Source organism: Mandrillus leucophaeus, unplaced genomic scaffold (genome assembly GCF_000951045.1).
Source record: "Mandrillus leucophaeus isolate KB7577 unplaced genomic scaffold, Mleu.le_1.0 Scaffold67, whole genome shotgun sequence".
NCBI classification, from domain to species: domain Eukaryota; kingdom Metazoa; phylum Chordata; class Mammalia; order Primates; family Cercopithecidae; genus Mandrillus; species Mandrillus leucophaeus.
The window spans coordinates 1,321,387-1,339,100 of NW_012107252.1; the positions used below are offsets into that span (position 1 = coordinate 1,321,387).

At 37.0% G+C, this 17,714-nt stretch overlaps 1 protein-coding gene across 2 annotated transcripts in view; it reads right to left on the bottom strand.

The window, feature by feature from the left end:
- The window catches only part of FOXJ3 (forkhead box J3), a 180,423-nt gene that overhangs the window by 78,944 nt on the left and 83,765 nt on the right, over positions 1-17,714 (bottom strand). For both annotated transcript variants that reach the window (XM_012001722.1, XM_012001723.1), the window contains one exon: positions 7,332-7,406. In XM_012001722.1, coding sequence (XP_011857112.1) covers positions 7,332-7,406 — 75 coding nt within the window. The remainder of the gene's footprint in view (positions 1-7,331; positions 7,407-17,714) is intronic.

Here is a 17,714-nt window from a genome sequence, read left to right on the forward strand (position 1 = left end):
AAAGTATTTATTACTTCAAATAAAGAGCATTTTAATTATTCTAAAACTTTATTTCTAGCTGAAATTTTATGTCAACACAAAGTACCCTGCTTTATCTTAGGTTGAAAATAGCCTAATAAAAAAGCTATTACCTGATTAAGTACAAATAAACCAAAAATGCTAATATTAATTTCAGACTCCTGGGGAGAGCAGTCCCTGTCATAAATAGCTAACCATTCCAAACGGTGAAATCTATTACTATTGCCAAGTATATGCCCACTGGTAACATGAATCATCATAGACGATTCTCTGCTCTTCCTTAGCTTTCAATGCACATTCACCTCAGGAGCTGGATTCCTCTTGTCCCTGACTTCTTTGGCTTTATACCATGCCTTCATCTTTCTTTCTTTCTTTCTTTCTTTCTTTCTTTCTTTCTTTTTTTTTAACCTCTCCCAGTTTATTTCGGCAATCCATCTTCGAAAGATTTGTTTGCTTTGTTTTCTCCCAACTTCTTAGGATGCTGTTCCTGGTAACTGCTCAGGCACAGCATTTGCATGCACCACAGATAGTGTAACCATACTTTGAGTTTCAATCCTGCTTTATACCTGTTCCCTAAACATAGTTAAGAATAGCACCCCTTTCATTCTCAGAAGTTTCTGGCTTGGACAATAGGTTAAATAGCTACTGAGACCACAAAAATAGACTATGAATGGTCAAACACACAGTAAGTACTTCAAAGGCAGGCTGCTTGTCTGGCTAGTTGACTGAATGAACATATGGATAACAACGATTCCAATGCCTGCTCAGGTCCTTGAAATACTCTTTTTGTACAAATACAAGTTTTCATTACTTTTAAATACATTAATCATCAAATTAAGCCTAGAGAGATAGTGTTAAGAAATTTCCTCTTAATCAATGGATTAAAATATGTAATTGGCATACTGACTGTAGTATAGTAAACAATTCCACTAAATGTTAAGGATACTTAAAGAGTATATCCCATTAAGGGATTAACAGACATATCTTGCTTTTAAATCATAGTACCAATCGATCCGTTTAGAAACTTTAAGTTAGAGATACAGTTTTACTTATCATGACGAATTTCCAAGAAACAAATGGTTCACCTATATAATTCACTCACAAGGCAGCTTAACATGACTATTATGTTACTACTTGAGGGTTATAGCTCAATATCTGTCAAGTCTAAGCCAAAAAGAAAGTAACTTGATGGTCAAATGAACACACAATTAGCAAAAACATGTCTTTCAAATAGTGATTAAACTCTGATAAATCCGTATGATGGAATATATGCAATGAAATGAAACAAAACTGCTGATACGCACAATGACATGGATGGCTCTCAAATACATTACACTAAAGGAAAGAAGCCAGACTCAGAAGGCCATGTACTACATGAGTCCCATTTACATGGCATTTTGGAAAAGGCAAAATTATAGGGACACAAACAGATCAGTAGTTGCAAAGGCCTGGGGATAAGGGAAAGGGCTGACTACCAAGTGACAATCTAGAATACTGTTCTTTATTTTGATTACAGCGATGGTTACACTGTGTTTGTTGAAAGTAATAGAATTATACACCAAAGAGTAAATTTTACCATACATAATTTTTAAAAAAAATTTCTAGGTATAACGTTATTTTTTAAAGTAGTTTAGATCTGGAAAAGAAAAAAAAAGAGGACAACAACAACAAAATGTTCTCTTTCAACTTTAAAAAGAGAACAGAGAACACTGTATGTCTAAACAAAAGGCAGCTGCAACCACACTGCTCGAACAGTATTAACATCAGGGCTCTAGGCCAAGACTTCTTTCAGCTTCTGCAGTGTTATCTCCCTGAATCAGATTCTCACTTCTATCTAACTCAATCTTCCTAATTTTCTGAATACCTTGGCTTTCTAACCTTGGTTTGTCTAATGGAATGCCTCACATTCATAATTCACCTCTGTCTCGACAATCACTCAATGGCACCAATCCATTTCTCACGTTTGGATCTCACGTTAGTACTTACATTAATTCCCTTAATTCCTGACTCTACCCAGCTTTGCTATGACTCGTCCCTCAGCTAAACTTGATCATGTCCTCTTCTAGCCTTCAACTGGAGTTCTTATCTACCATGAGTTAAAATGACAAATGCTACCAACCTCATCTATTCAAGTGCTTCAGAAGTGACAAACTCTAAAGTCTCCCTTGGGAAGCTGTATCAGTGTTTTTTCACTTCAATAAATATGACATTTCTTATTTTGGTCCAACCAAACTCTTGCTTATCCTTCAGTCCTAGTTCCTGTTTAGTTTGTACGGAAACACAGATAAGCAGTCATTTTCCTCCTCACAAAAATCATGCATTTACTTAAGACTAGCATTAAAATTATACTCTTATCTTCCTTCTCTAGGGTAATACCTTTGACTCCTACAACACTGTTAATCATTTAATGTTATATTTTATGTTCCCTCAAACCTCTCCAGTTTTTCTACACATTTTTCAAAGAAAGTGACCAAAATGGGATAGCAGAGACTAACAAGCAATTTACAAATAAATATAATACTAACATAGCCCCAAAAAAAGAATACCCTTTAAAAAGAAAGATCAGTCAACTATGTTATGGTCCCTTATACTAATCTACAGAATAGGAATAGAAAAAAATTCATAATTTGTGAGGTGTGGTGGCTCACACCTCTAATCCCAACACTTTGGGAAGCCAAGGCAGGAGCACTTGAAGCCAGGAGTTCAAGACCAGTCTAGGCAACAGAGTGAGAACTCCATCTCCACAAAAAATTTCAAAAACTTAGCCAGGCGTGGGGGCATGTGCTGTCATCCAGGCTACTCTGGAGAATCACTTGAGCCCAGTAAGCTATGAGAGCACCACTGCACTGGGCAAAAGGGCAAGATCTTGTCTCAAAAAAATTTTTTGAAGAAAAAATCACAATCCTGGAAGTTTCAAAAGTTAGTCTCTTAGCAATGAATTTGTTATTTCCTCACAAAGCAGGAGAGCCCAATCTTTCCGGTCCCTAAGGCTTTACAACTTCCCATTCCCAGGCAAGACAAAGATTCCCTAACCCCCACACCCCTAAAAACTCTTCTATGAATTAACTGTAGTTATTTCCCCAGGATAGTCAGGTGGCCTTCATGTGGTTTTAAACTTCTTAGCTATTTTCTCAGTTCTATTAGAGCCCACTGCTACTAAGTTTAGGTAACTGTTGAAACTGAGCCCTATAATCCTTTAGTTCCTTTCAAGTCAAAGATAATTTTTCTGAACTGAAGAAAGGGAAACAAAATTGAGAAAAGGTTAAGCTGAAAAGCACAGAAAGAGAATTATATTTTTAAACTACATTTAGGCAGTAATCTGTTTTTCCCTAATGTAAACATTTACCTTTAAGATAATTAAGACATAAGTATGAATTACACAATAAGACTTATAACCCAAAGAATTAAAAAAAAAAAAGAAGACAAATATAGAGAAAACAGAACTAACAAAAAGAGAAGAGATAAAAGACCGGACTTAAAAAATGGAGACAGACTGCCCAATGTATACACAGGGTGAAAAGGGTTATAATCAAGAGAAGAAAAACAAATCTGTCCCCAAAAAAGCAGCAAAGTTGTGGATGCAAAATTGAATTTCATTTTGTGTGTGTGGTTTTCTTTAAATAAAGTGATAATATGGCTGCTTGAAATTAGTTGTAAAGAGGTGAGGAAAATGAATCTCAGACCACCAATGTACACAGAAAGGTACCAAATATTAAGGGCTTTTACGACACAATCTTCTTGAAAATGAAGGATTAAGTAAGGAATAGATAGCCACATAAAAACATCTGTGATTCAACAATACACTTCAAGATTAGGTTGTTCTTCACACCTCTCTGGTAATACAATGAACAGAAAGCTGTATCGTGAAAATACAGAGAAGATGCTGTATGAGTTACTTCCACCTCTTGACCTAAGTCATGGCAGCAGCTAGCAAAATTCTAAGGGGTTATAAAGTCCACCCCAAACCCAAGACCAAAATCTACTCCCACCCCACCTTGGCTCAATGGTTTTCTCCCACTGTGGTGAGGGTAGTTTTGGAAAAGCTCCTCAAATGTCAGGACACACTGTAATACAAAAAGAAAAAACAATTCATAAGTACTAAAACTTAACTAACATTTTGGTCTCCCTCTCAAGGAAGATTGATATCATGGGAAAAGTACTAATCTAAGAACTAAGAAACCCAGTGTATTTTGCTTGTTCAGCATTCATTCTAAGACTTTTTCTATAATTTCAATTATTTGGGAGGTGGCGGGGTGAACATCAGGCATACTCTCTCTGTTAAGTGTTACTCAGCTGATGAAATATAAACCAGAGCTGCTGACAGACATATTTGCCACTAATTGGACTGAAAATGAAGCTATCAGAGAAATTAGCACAACTAAGGGATGAAAAGAGACATTCCTGGTGATATAATTTAAGAACCTGGCTCCAGTTCTTCCTTAAGTACTTTTCCCCTTAAGTTAGTTTGTATTGAGTTTCTGTGACTGACAAGTATGTCTGGCCAATATGCCTGGGTTCTAAATTCCACACTGAACCTGAGCAAGCTGTTCCTCATCTACTGGTCTTAGTTTCTTCTTTTATGAAATGGACTTGAGATGAAGTCTTCAAAGTGTTTTTAAAGCAGTGGAATTTTGTGCTTTCTTAAACAAAATCTCATTTTTAAATCAAAAATAAAAATGACTTTATTCACATAAATGTATTTATAAGACCAAATTTACATCTACGTCTGACCAAAATCAATGAGAAAAATGTATTTAAACCTCGCTTTGTGGCCATGCGTGGTAGCTCACGCCTATAATCCCAGCACTTTGGAAGGCCAAGGTGGTCAGATCACTTGAGGTCAGGAGTTCAACACCAGTTTGGCCAAGATGTGAAACCCCGTCTCTACTTAAAATGCAAAAGTTACCCAGGCATGGTGATGTAGCCTGGTAGTCCAGTTACTCAGGAGGCTGAGGCAGGAGAATTGCTTAAACCCGGGAGACAGAGGCTGCAGTGAGCTGAGACTGCACTACAGAAATCCAGCCTGGGCAACAGAGAGAGACTCCGTCCCAAAATTAACAAACAAACAAACAAATAAAATAAACCTCACTTTGAGACTGAAAAGAAAAATTACTACTACAAATGTACTTTATAAAATCAAATGTATGATATTTACTTACTATGACCAAAATCAATAAGAATGGGGTGTTTTAATAAATACAAAACCTTAAAACTGAAAACTACTGGTAAAAGATGAAAGCTCTGATTAGCCTCTCAGGACTCAATTTATTTCTGTATTTCGTTTTAGTTGCACATTATTAAGAATCCTGATTCAAAAAAAAGAGTTGCAATGAGTAACATGTTTTCCACATCTGTCTTACCCCATATATTAAAGATGAACAAAAGCTTAAACTTCTACACAAAAGAAAAATACCTAACATGACACATTTTTAAGAGTCTCCAATTGGTTAAAATCAAGTACATGATAGAATTAAGCCTCCATATGTATTGATTTTTAATTTTTAAAAATTACTTCAAATTCATTTAAAAATCCAATCAGAACCAAAATGTCTACAGAACCCAATTAGTGACTTCATAGGACTCTAATAAATAATCTCTGAAGTCTCTTAAAAATATTTTTCAGTCTGATCCATATATACTCATTGCCTATAGAAAATGTGATAAAGAATTTATTTTTAGAATCTAATTATCTTTTTGTAAAAAGCCTCCTTTAAAGGAAAAGGTGCAACAATTCCTATTCAGAATCTCAAAGTTAAAAACATAGAGAAACAATTTTTTACAAGACTATTAATCTGTTCAGTCTTACTGAGAACCAACTTGACAGGGCACACAGATGATAAAAAGTGCTATAAAATGTTCACTACTTCAGAAAAACTGTTTTAAGATAGAAATGAATAACTCTTCATCTCTAATCTCAAGAAGTTAACAGTCTAACAGAGGATACAGTATATTCATTCATTCAACAACGGTGTCTCCTCAGTGTCACCAGCCACTGTGCCAGCAACTGGGTCTAAACAGTGAACAAGATACACATGATCCCTACTTGCATAAATTTAGATTTTAAAGGCAGTAGATAACTACCAAAGAGCTTGAAAAAAAGAGACCATATGAGTAAGTTAACATTTTTTGGCGGGGGGGGGGGGGGCGCGGGGAAGACTGCTGCATACTATGTGAAAGTTAATATAAACTGGAGGGATTGAGCCCAGCCACGGAGAGTCCAGTTAGGAGCTACTTACTACAACGATGACGGTCGCTACAAAATAAAAGGAACTCAAAAGAGGGAGCAACAAACTCAGCTGAAGTATGGGGAAACGAAAAAGCCTCAGAGAAGTCATGTTGCAGCTCAATACTGAAAGATAAGAAACAGTCTAGACAAGTAAAGCAAGGAAATTTGTACAGAAGACCATGTGAATGGCATGTTTGGAAAACTTCAAGTAGTTCTTCACAATGTGTCTTGAATGAGGTGAATTACAGCTGGAAAGGCAGATAGAGAAAAAAATAGTAAAGAACATTTTACAAGAAGAGAAAGTAAACACCTAGGACACTAAGGAATACTTTTAAGCAAGGTGCTTACATGACCAGGCTTACATTTCAGAAAGATTCTTCCAAAATCAGTTAGCCTAAAAACAAATATAAGAAGTCTAACCACCTAAACAAGCATCGTGCTTGCCAATAAATACACTGTCTCAAAGTCCTAATCTAGTAACTTACCTTGACAACCAAATACAGTACAACCAAGTACTCTTAAGTTTCAGAAACCAAGCAACTAGTACCAAGTTCAGGGCACACTATAGTTGACTAGTTATTAAAACAACAAAAGAAAGGCGGGAGTCACCATAGAAAAAACGCTAAAAACGTGAAAAATGCAATGGTGTCAGGAGATAAGAGGAGTCAAGTAGAGAATACGCTTCTTGATTATACTCAGAAATGGGTTAATAATAGAGAAACTATTTTATTCCAGTGTAAGAATACTTCCACCTGTTGCCAGTTACACACAGATGCACCCGTTTTATGTAATAATTATGGTTCCTGACAAGCAGCTCAAACACCAAATTTCATTTAATACACAACACTTCAACCAAAGATTAGAAACAGCAAAGTACAACAGCGCTGTGGTGCACATTGGCTATACACTAGTAAGCTTCCCACAGCTTAAAACTCTCTAACAAGCTTTAGAGTGGGGGGGGGGGGCGGGGGGGGAGTGACTTACTACTTTGCAGAGGTTCCTATTCAATGAACTGGATAAGTTCTTAATTCAAACATGACAAGCGACATACTGAAGAATTCAGCTGTTTTAAGAAAATGAATCCTACCTTTCCAGGGTCATCCTTGGATCGAGGCACTTTAAGGAAACATTTGTTCAATGACAGATTATGTCGTATGGAATTCTGGAATTAAAGAAGAAAAGCCATAAGGTCAATAAAATCCTAAAAACATAACCCAACTTTAAAACAGAATTAGAAATCTAAACATCTCTATGCTTTGCAAAACAATTACAAATGGAATAAACTTTTTAATGAGCTTAAAATTTAAACTTTCTGACTTTCAAATTATGAATGCTACAAGGGGAAGCTATTACTGGAAAATAATTTCTAGAGGATTTCGTAAAATGTGATACATGTAGCATTTTAAGTGTTTAACACTTTTAACAATACAGAAAGATGCCTGTAATGTAATGTTAAATATTAAATGCCAAAATATAAAATTGGCATATTATGATACATATTATGACTTTAATTGTGGTACTTATTTTAAATTTATTTATTTATTCTTGGAAATAAGCCAGAATGCAAAATGTTAGAAGGTATTCTACATGAAATTAAAGAGTATGACTATTTTCTTCTCTTTACTGCAAAGTCCAAATAGTCTGCAAGACACATGTATTAGCACTTTTTAATTACTTTAAAAAATATTTTTAAAAAAATTCCACTGCTCTATTACAAAAAAACATACAGAACCCAATTAGGTTCTCACCACAGTCTGTAAAAAAGAAAAGCACATGGAAAGATACTGGCTACAGGGAGCTGGGAAGAACATCTAAATTCCTCATTGTAGCAGGGAAGAACACCCAAGGTGGGTAGCAGGAAAATGCCCTTGGAAACCTGCAGAGTCTGTGAAACAGAAATTTATTCATGAATAAGTAGGACTGTACCACAATCCGTACAGAATATGCCCCAAAGTCCATTTCTTCTCAATTAAATGCTCCAAAACCCATTCTCAAATTATCTTGTTTGTTCCCAAATGACTAGTATTTGGGAGAAAAGAGGTCCAACTGCATTTAGCCATTACTTAGAATGGTACCTTTTGGGGTCATATTTTGGCATAGTATCTGTTTTATTTTTTAAAATAAAATTCAGTAGTCTAACAAGAATGCCTATAATAAAACTTCTCTCCTTCAGGCACAATATTGGAATTTTAAACATTTTAAAAAGATGACTACAGAATATAAATTCAAGACCATCTTATTACCAAAGCAGAAATTTAAAACTTACGCTTGGGATGTAAACAGCTACAAAGAATGATGCTCTCTTCCAAAGAGAAAATCCTAGGTAAGCATTTTTTTTAAAAACAAAACAAAACAAAACAAAAAAACCTACTTTTTTTAAAGCCACATCAGAGAGCTCAGATTGCAAGGCAACCAAACCACATTCCTAAGAGGAGCAAGGCTATTCAACGAGAAACTGGACACACAACTAAATCTCCTTTGGCAGAGCACAGGAAAAAGAGATGGCCACCATCCAAGCAGTTAAAAAGAAATTACCTAAAATTTTAAAGGCCAAGCATGGGGTTGTCATTTTAGAGCAACAAGGATCCCAGAAACAAGAGAAGTTCTCACACACTCTTAAGGTCTTCTCCATAGACCTTTATCATATGTTCTTAAGAAAGAATAGGGGTAGGAAAGGAGACCCAAGAAAGTCTCCCCTAGTGGCATAAACAGGAAGAAAGTGATTGACAGTGATAGGGAGTGAGGAGACAAAGCCCACCAACCTTCCACAGATTTTACAAAGCAAAAAAACAAGTCTGCAGTAAACACAGCAAAACCTCTCACCCACAGGACTCTGGCAAAGATTCACTGCTTCTAGGGGAAGAATGGAAACAAAACCCTGGTGCCTCTAGGGAGGGACAGGAAACCCTTACCCAGTAGTACATAGGCAAAGATGATCTGCTGTTGGAGGAAAAGCAGAAGCAAATCCCTTGAACTCTGGGAGAGGTACAGGAAACTATCTTGGGCCCAGGATCCTATACAGATACCATGTAGAGGTCTGCTACACCTGGAGAAGAGGTGGGAAACTCCAACCCAAAAGTAACTACAGATACACAAAACTAGTTTGGCAGAGGGAAAGAAACACTGAAAAAGCCCACCATAAGTTTGAGGGTCTGCATAAGACTAAGGCTGGACCAACACAATAGAGAACACCCCTCACCTCTACCAAAAGCATAGCACTGAATAACAAGCAAACGCAGTCTACTGACACAGAAGGGGCAAGAAACCCCCACGATGTGTAAAAAGGTGGGCAGAGACAATTAAAATCTAAAGAGATTAAAAAACAAAAAAATCCTACAGCACCCTCTCCAAGCACAAGTTAACAGAAGCCCACTGCTGGAGGAATGTAAAGTTTGTGGTATACTGAAGATAAAGATATCAATTTTAAAAATCCAAATTACTGACAGACTGACTCAATCCCCACAAGAACGGCCTGAGAAAAAAAATGCTTGTCCATTTACGAGTACAAGTACCATTTACCTCAATGTCTACCATTCTTCTACACATATGTCTGGTTTCAATCAACAATTGTAAGACATAGAAAAGAAAGGAAAACTTACTGCCAAGAGATAAAATAATCAACAAAACCCAAGACAAGACTCAGGTGTTAGAACTATCAGGAAAGAAAACATTAAAACAACTATGATTAATATGTTAAAGGGTCTAGCAGAAAAAAAGCGGACAACCTGCTTGCATAAGGAGATAGAGAATTTCAACAGAAATGTGAAAACTAAAGAAAGAGACAAATATAAACAATAGAAATAAAAAACATTAAACATGATTAAATTCCTCAGATGGGATCATTAAACTAGACACAACTAGGAAAAGAACTAGACACAACTCTACCTGAGGGTAGAGTAACAGAAATTTCCAAATGGAGACTGGTGCATTCACACAGGGCAAAACAAAAACAAAACAGATCATCCAAGAATTGTGTGATGGTAAGAGTATTCAAGTCCCAGAAGGAGAAAAAAAAAGGAATGGGACAGAGGGAAAATCTGAAGTAACAGTCAAGAATTTTCAAAAAATAAATGCAAGACATCAACCCGAATATGCAAGAATTTCAGAGAACACCAAGCAGAATAAAGTAAAAATCCACATCCCCAAATTCATTACAGTGAAAGGGCTAAAAACCAAAACAAAGAACATCTTGAAGGCAGTCAGAGAAAGTAGATTACATATAAAGGAATAAAGATAAGAATTACAGTGGACTTCTCAAAAACCATGCAAGCCAGAAGGCAATGGAGTGACATCTTAAAATACTGAAAGAAAAAAGAAAAAAAGAAAGAAACCTGTGCAGTGAAAATATCTCTCAAAAATAAAGGCAAAATAAAGACTTTCAAACAAAAGCTGAAAAAATTCATTTCAGCTTACTTGCACTGTTACAAGAAAGTTCTTTTGGCAGAAGTATGAAATCAAACAAAAATGCAGATCACGAAAATAAATGGTGTCAGAAAATGGTAAAAAAAAAAAAATGAAGGTAGATTTAATGCTTTTAAAAAGACTGTATGAAGATATTCAGACTGTAAAAAATAAAAAATAAATTTTATAAAGCAAATATAATTTATTATGGAGTTTGGAACTATGTAAAAGTAAAATGTACGACAACAACAGCAAAAAGGATGGGTCAAAGAAACTGGAAAGATGTGGTTTAAACAATTCTGACATTATACACGAAATGGTTTCGAGGGCTGACTTTCAATAGATCGCAGCGAGGGAGCTGCTCTGCTACGTACGAAACCCCGACCCAGAAGCAGGTCGTCTATGAATGGTTTAGCGCCAGCTTCCCCACGAACGTGCGTTGCGTGACGGGCGAGGGGGCGGCCGCCTTTCCGGCCGCACCCTGTTTCCCAGGACGAAGGGCACTCAGCACTGGGCATGGTGGCACACGTCTATAATCCTAGCTACAGGGGGGCTACGGGGGAGGCTGAGGCAGAAGAATCACTTGAACCTAGGAGGTGAAGGTTGCAGCGAGCCGAGATCGCACCACAGCACTCCAGCCTTGGAGACACAGTCTTAGTCAAAAAAAAAAAAAAAAAAAAAGAAGAAAATTGCTAGTCATGCCCCCGTCTTTCCTTCATTGACAGTCTTCAATAAAATAGATCATCTAAGTTCTAAAAATACACATTTTTCTCCCTGTAGTACTAAAACTATTTCCATTTTGAATGAAAAATTTTAAATATAGTTTATAATATTTCCATTTTTCTTAAATTATCTCCTAGTCTCCCCCAAAACTTGATAACCTACTATTTGAAGGCACAGTGCAGTAACTTAAAGATATTACAATCGACTGAATACTTGCATCCCCTCAAAATTCTTATGTTGAAACCTAATTCCCAACATGATGATATTTGGAGGTGGAGCCTTTAAGGTGATTAGGTTATGAAGGGTGTCCTCACGAATGAGATTAGTGTTTATAAAAGAGGCCTCAGAGAGTTTATTTCTCTGTTCTACCATGTAAGGTTATAATGAGAACAGGATCATCTATGAGCCAGGAAACAGGTCATCACCAGAACCTGTCGGCATCTTGATTTTGGAATTCCCAGCCTCCAGAATTATGATAAATAAATGTTTGTGGTTTGTAAGCCCCGACCCTATGTTTTTGGTTTTCTTTTTGTTGTTATAGCAGCCTGAATGAACTAAGATGTATATAGTAAACCCTAGAGTAATCACTAAAAAAAATTTAGAAAGGGGATAACTAATAACAGAACTGTGGAGATAAAATGGAATCATAAAAAATACACAATTCAAATCTAAAATAAGATGGGAAAAAAGAAAGAGGCATCAGACAAACTGTAGTTCACCTACCCAGCTTAAAAGTTCAAGATGAGGGGAAAATACAAATCAGGATGGTCAGAACAAAGAAGTATCATTAGTAAATGGCTCAGTGTGAACTCATCACTTCAAAGGAAGTACACACCTCTACACAGTCTTCCCCCTCTACAAAAAGCTTAAATGTTGGAAATCTTCAGGGTTCTGCCCTATGTCGTTTTCATTTCTACATCTGCTGCCTAGCTAATCTCATCTACACCCAATGACCACCTGTGACAAATCACGTAAATCTGTCTAGATCCAGGACAGACTTTTCTCGAGTTCCTAATGTATGTTTCCAACTATCAATGGCACATCTCCAGAAACTCCTCAAACTCAACATATTTAAAACTGAACTCAATCTTTATGCCCAATGTGATCTTCTTCCAGTTTTCCCTTCTCAGTTCAAAGACATTATTATTCACATAACTGCTGCTCCATCAGAAACCTGTAAAGCATCCTTAACTCCTGTCTCTTTCTTACCACCTAAAACAAATCTATCACTAAACTTCACTACGCCTGCCTTAGATCTGCCTATCTTACCCCATCTTTTCTGTGACTACTCAGTCTAGGGAACCAGTCTCAGCAAAACTAGTACAACAGCTTCCTAACTGGTGTCCCCTTTCCTTTCAGCCCCTGCTTCCATCATTCTCCACCCTGCAGAGAGTTATGTCTTCACAATGCAAATTTGGTGTTACCCCTTCACTTAAAAACTTTCAGCGCACTTAGGACAAAATCCAATATTCTTAAGCCTCAAAAGACTCTTCATGATCTGACCCTATCTTGCTTTCTACATTCATCCCCTCCAATGTTCTCTCTCAGGTTCTAGGCTTTCCACAAGTTGCTACATCTGCAAAGATTACTGCCCCCAGCCTTACTCCATCTTCTTCACCTAAATCAATCTACTCAATTTTCAATTCAATCTTGTATTAAACTTCAGTTCTTTAAGGAAGCCCTTTCTGGTGTTCACAGATTAGTTAGGTTCCACTGTAATAAACTTCGTCATCCTGAATTTCTCATCACATCTCCAATTGTTTATTTAATGGTCTTCCCCCTCCATGCGGTATTCTCTACCAAAATATAAACAGGCTCCATGAGGGCAGGAACCTTGTCTTTCAACCCAAAAGCTAGGACACAATGTTTTTCAAAGGGTAATCACATATCTGTTGGGAAAAAAATACCAAAAACCTATTTAGAATGTAAAAACACAGAGATATGAAAGCCAAGACTTGTACATACACATAAAACCCACAAAGAAAAGCGGTTACTTCAGACCTTACAGCTTGGGTAGTCCCCATCTCCCATAACCCCAAGAAAAGAAGTTGGTGAAGTGGAGACGCAGAAATAATTAGGTGATTTTTTTTTTCAATCACCTAATCAATCAAAATGATGAAGCCATGCTGATTGGCCTTAAAAATCCCATCCCCAAAAGCAGTTTCTCAAAACTACAGTTTATCTGCACTAGACTCACTTGAAATGTTATTTTAATGCAGATTCCTAGGATCTATCCAAGGCACCTAATTTAAAATCTCTAGAGTAGTGACCTGGCAATTCTAATTTTAAAAGCATTCCATTGTAATTTTTATTTTAAAGTTGAGTTTAAACTGCCACCTCCAATCCAACCAACTGCTACATTCTTATCCATTCTTTCTTCTGTGAGTCCTGGTTTCTGTCCCCACTGGTCCCCCCGAAAATCAATATAAGTACTCATTTGTTCTACCCTACCTAAAATGGTTTCAGAATTGCTCTCAACTTTCTAACTTCTTCCCTCCCAACTTCTTTCCTAGGGGTTTTTGGAGATAGAGACTGCCTCTACTGAAGTTCCACCACCGAACACAAATCTACTAAGTTGATGATTTCTTTGTAACTATTTTTGGCCTTGGAATGTATGCCATGAAGGTATATAAGGTATATACCAAAAGTTTCTTCAATTTGTTTTTTTCTGTGTGATTACATTATTAATTCAAAACAATGTTAGGCTTGTTTCTGCTTGTATTCTGTTTGAGGGTTTCCTTTTTTAATCCCTTTTGTTTTTTTTTTTAAATATGTAAAACATGTACATGGGTTCAAAAGTTAAAACTATATAAAAAAGTATATGCAAAATCTTATTTCCTTCTACATCCTTTCCACCTTGGTTCCCATCTATCCCCTAGAGGTAGTCACATTAATTACATTTCTAGTTTAAATTCCTAAATTTCTTTTCCCAACAATGAGCAAACACATAATGAATAACATTATTCCTTTTTAACCCACACAAACAGTAACACAATACACCCACACACCACTTTTGTATTTTTCTTTTTTTAAATTATCCTAACCTTCAACAACTTAATAAGTTACCTTTCCTCAAAGTGAATACCATGAAATTTTATTTTTTATTTTTTTGGAGACAGGGTCTCGCTCTGTCACCAGGCTGGAGTGTAGTGGCATGATCATAACTCACTGCAACCTCAACCTCCTGGGCTCTAGCAATCCTTCCACCTCAGCCTCTCAAGTAGCTGGGACCACAGGGATACACTACCACGCCTGGCTAATTTCTTTTTTATTTTTTTATTTTGTGGAGACAGGGTCTCACTATGTTTCCTAGGCTGGTTTCAAGGGATTCTCCTGCCTTGGCCTCCCAAAGTGCTGGGATTATAGGCATGAGCCCACTGCACATAGCCTGAAAATTTAATTCCTTTTCCTCTAGTTCTGAATACAAAATCATTCAATTATGGAAACTCCAAAGAGGTATTTTTAATATGTAATCTCCCTTCAAGGCCCTGACACAAAATGAAAGGGAGTTTACTAAAACTGTATTTGAGTCTTTTTAAGCAACAGTGGCAACATATTGTCCTCTGGGTCGCATAAGTTGACTCTGCATTTCTGGAAAGGTGGTGACAGTCACTTTAAGATCTTTCTCCAAACCTCTCTTCAACCAATACAAGCTAACTTCACAAGTTCTAAGTGACTTCCCATTTTCCTATGATTCATCTCCTCCGTACCTGAAGAAGAGTAAGCAGCAGATTGCTGAAGTGTTCTAAACAAATCTAAGGAGAGGGAATGGGAAGTAAAATAGAAAAAGGTCTGTGCAAAGGAGAAGATAAACGAGGTTCCATCTGTCTCCACTTGAAGTGTTCAAAATATTTCTATGTTTATAAAAATAAAATTAAAAGTGATCATGCCATATGCTAGGCACCAAATACTTAAAAAACTGAGTAAAGGAAACTTTAATAACCATCTCTGGAAACATTAAAAGTCTGCCTAAAGCAGTAGATAGGACCAGATCATCTCTCTCAGGATCTTCTAGTTCTAACAGCAACATCATCCTTCTCAACGCTTAGTTCTCTACCTATTTAGTTCTAACAACGATATTACCTTTCTCTATTTCTATTTTTTCCAATTGAAACTGCATCACTACATCCAAAACAGTTTCAGACCCATGATTTGGGCTGGCTATCGGCAAGGAATATCAGTAGAATGGATTTGGCATTCTCAGGGAGACATCATCAAAACTGAAGTCAGACAAGTTAATGAGGAAAAACAACATTCGAACTTTATATGCTATCCCTTAAATTTGGACCAAGTTCTCCAGTTTGGCATTCATATATTCATAGGATCTCCATATTCTGACCCTATCACACTCTCTACTGCAAACCACTATAACCAAGTGCTTCTTAACAGTTGAACTTTGAAAAACACCTCCACAAATCTTAACTCTTCTTCAAAACACAGCTCAAGTCCCACTTCCCTCAATGGCTATCTAATGATTCCCCACTTCCTTGTACTCTAGTGGCACTTATTCTCTGTACCACTCAATTTAGATTATCATACTCCCCCATAAACTCTAGAAAGTTACTTTTCTAATCCTTAGTTTTTTACTAAAATTTGGACAATAATAATACCTATTTCATAAGGCTATTGTGTGGCCTAAAGAGACAATGATGGCACTCAGTATAGTGCCTGGCAGACAGAAAATAATAAAAGCAGCTATCATTTTGAGTATCTAAGTACAGAAACAAAAACTAATGAAACAAGATTTCTGAACAAAAAAACTAAGTTTATAATACTGTTATTAATAAAGCATATGGTAACACAAGAGATTGATTCTACAGGGAGATGAGAAATAATACATGAGCTGAAGTAATAGGGCAATATCAACTAAAAGAGGGAGGGGGGCGTGAAAGAGACAAGGTCCAAGGAGAAATAAGAGAAAAACAAAAGCAAGAAGGAAATATATGTGCTTACTTACAGAGACAGCTAGTAGGCTGGAATGGCGAGAAGTATATGAAAGGAAGGTACAAAAAATAAAGCTAAAAAGGTGGACTGGGACCAAGATTCATGCTTTCATTCAAACTGCACTTACTGAAGCTTACTAAATGGAAGTACTGTGTGCTAAGGTATGTAAGAGAAAGAGATACAAAAACTTCAGTGAGGCACAATCTCTTCCCTTACAAGGGAATCATGCACAGCACATCCTTGGTGCACAGTAAATCAGCAAATGTCTCTAATAAATCCAGTCAAATGAAAAAGGCAAAAGTGTTGAAGTAGGAAGGCCTAAGAGAAACCAAAGAGTAACTACCATCTGATGATCGACCTAAAGCTCTATAACTCCCTTCCTCTACATGTATACACACACCCCACATAGCACACGACTTGTTAATTCCTATGTAAGAATATGAATATAACATGTGCAGAGACAAAAGAAAGCGGTGGCCCTCATCTATAATCCCGGCACTTTGGGAAGCAGAGGCAGGTGGATCACCTGAGGCCAAGACCAGTCCAGGCAACATAGCAAGACCCTAAAAATTAGCCAGGTGGGCATAGCAGCACGCACCTGTAGTCCTAGCTACTCAGGAGGATAAGTCAGGAGGACCACTTGAGCCCAGGAGTTTGAGGCTGCAGTGAGCTAGGATCATACCACTGAACTCCAGCCAGGCTGACAGAGAGAGCAAGACTTTGTCTAAAAAAAAAAAAAACTTAAAAATGTAAAAAAAGAAAGTTGAATTATTTGTTGTATAACATAAATTAGCTAGTACCTCAAAAGTCTCCTTAAAGTAGTGGTTGATTCCAAAGTTGGGCAAGAAGACTCAATATATCCCTGGAACAACTCAAGGTGCCAAAAAGAAAGTGCTAAGCAAACAGAAGTATGGGGCCAACCTATAAGAGATCCTAAGGGCCAAAGTTGCAACAATTTGAATGACAACAATAGCACAAAGAATAAATATCTATGAGTGCATACGATTATAAATAAATGATTGAATAAATGAATAAAAGGGACTAAAGGAACAACTCATCTTTTCAGAAGAGTATCAATTAATAAATGTCGAAGGAATTAAGGAAAAGAGACAATCACCGTTAGAAAACAGTAATAATTGGCCAGCCACGGTGGCTCATGCCTATAATCCCAGCACTTTGGGAGGCCGATGTCAGAAGTTCGAAATCAGCCTGGCCAATGTGGTGAAACTCTGTCTCTACTAAAAATATAAAAATTAGCCAGGCACGGTGGTAGACACCTGTAATCCCAGCTATTCGAGAGGCTGAGGCAGGAGAATTACTTGAAACCAGGAGACGGAGGTTACAGCGGGCTGACACGGTGCCTCTGCACTCCAGCCTGGGCAACAGAGCAAGACTCTTAAAA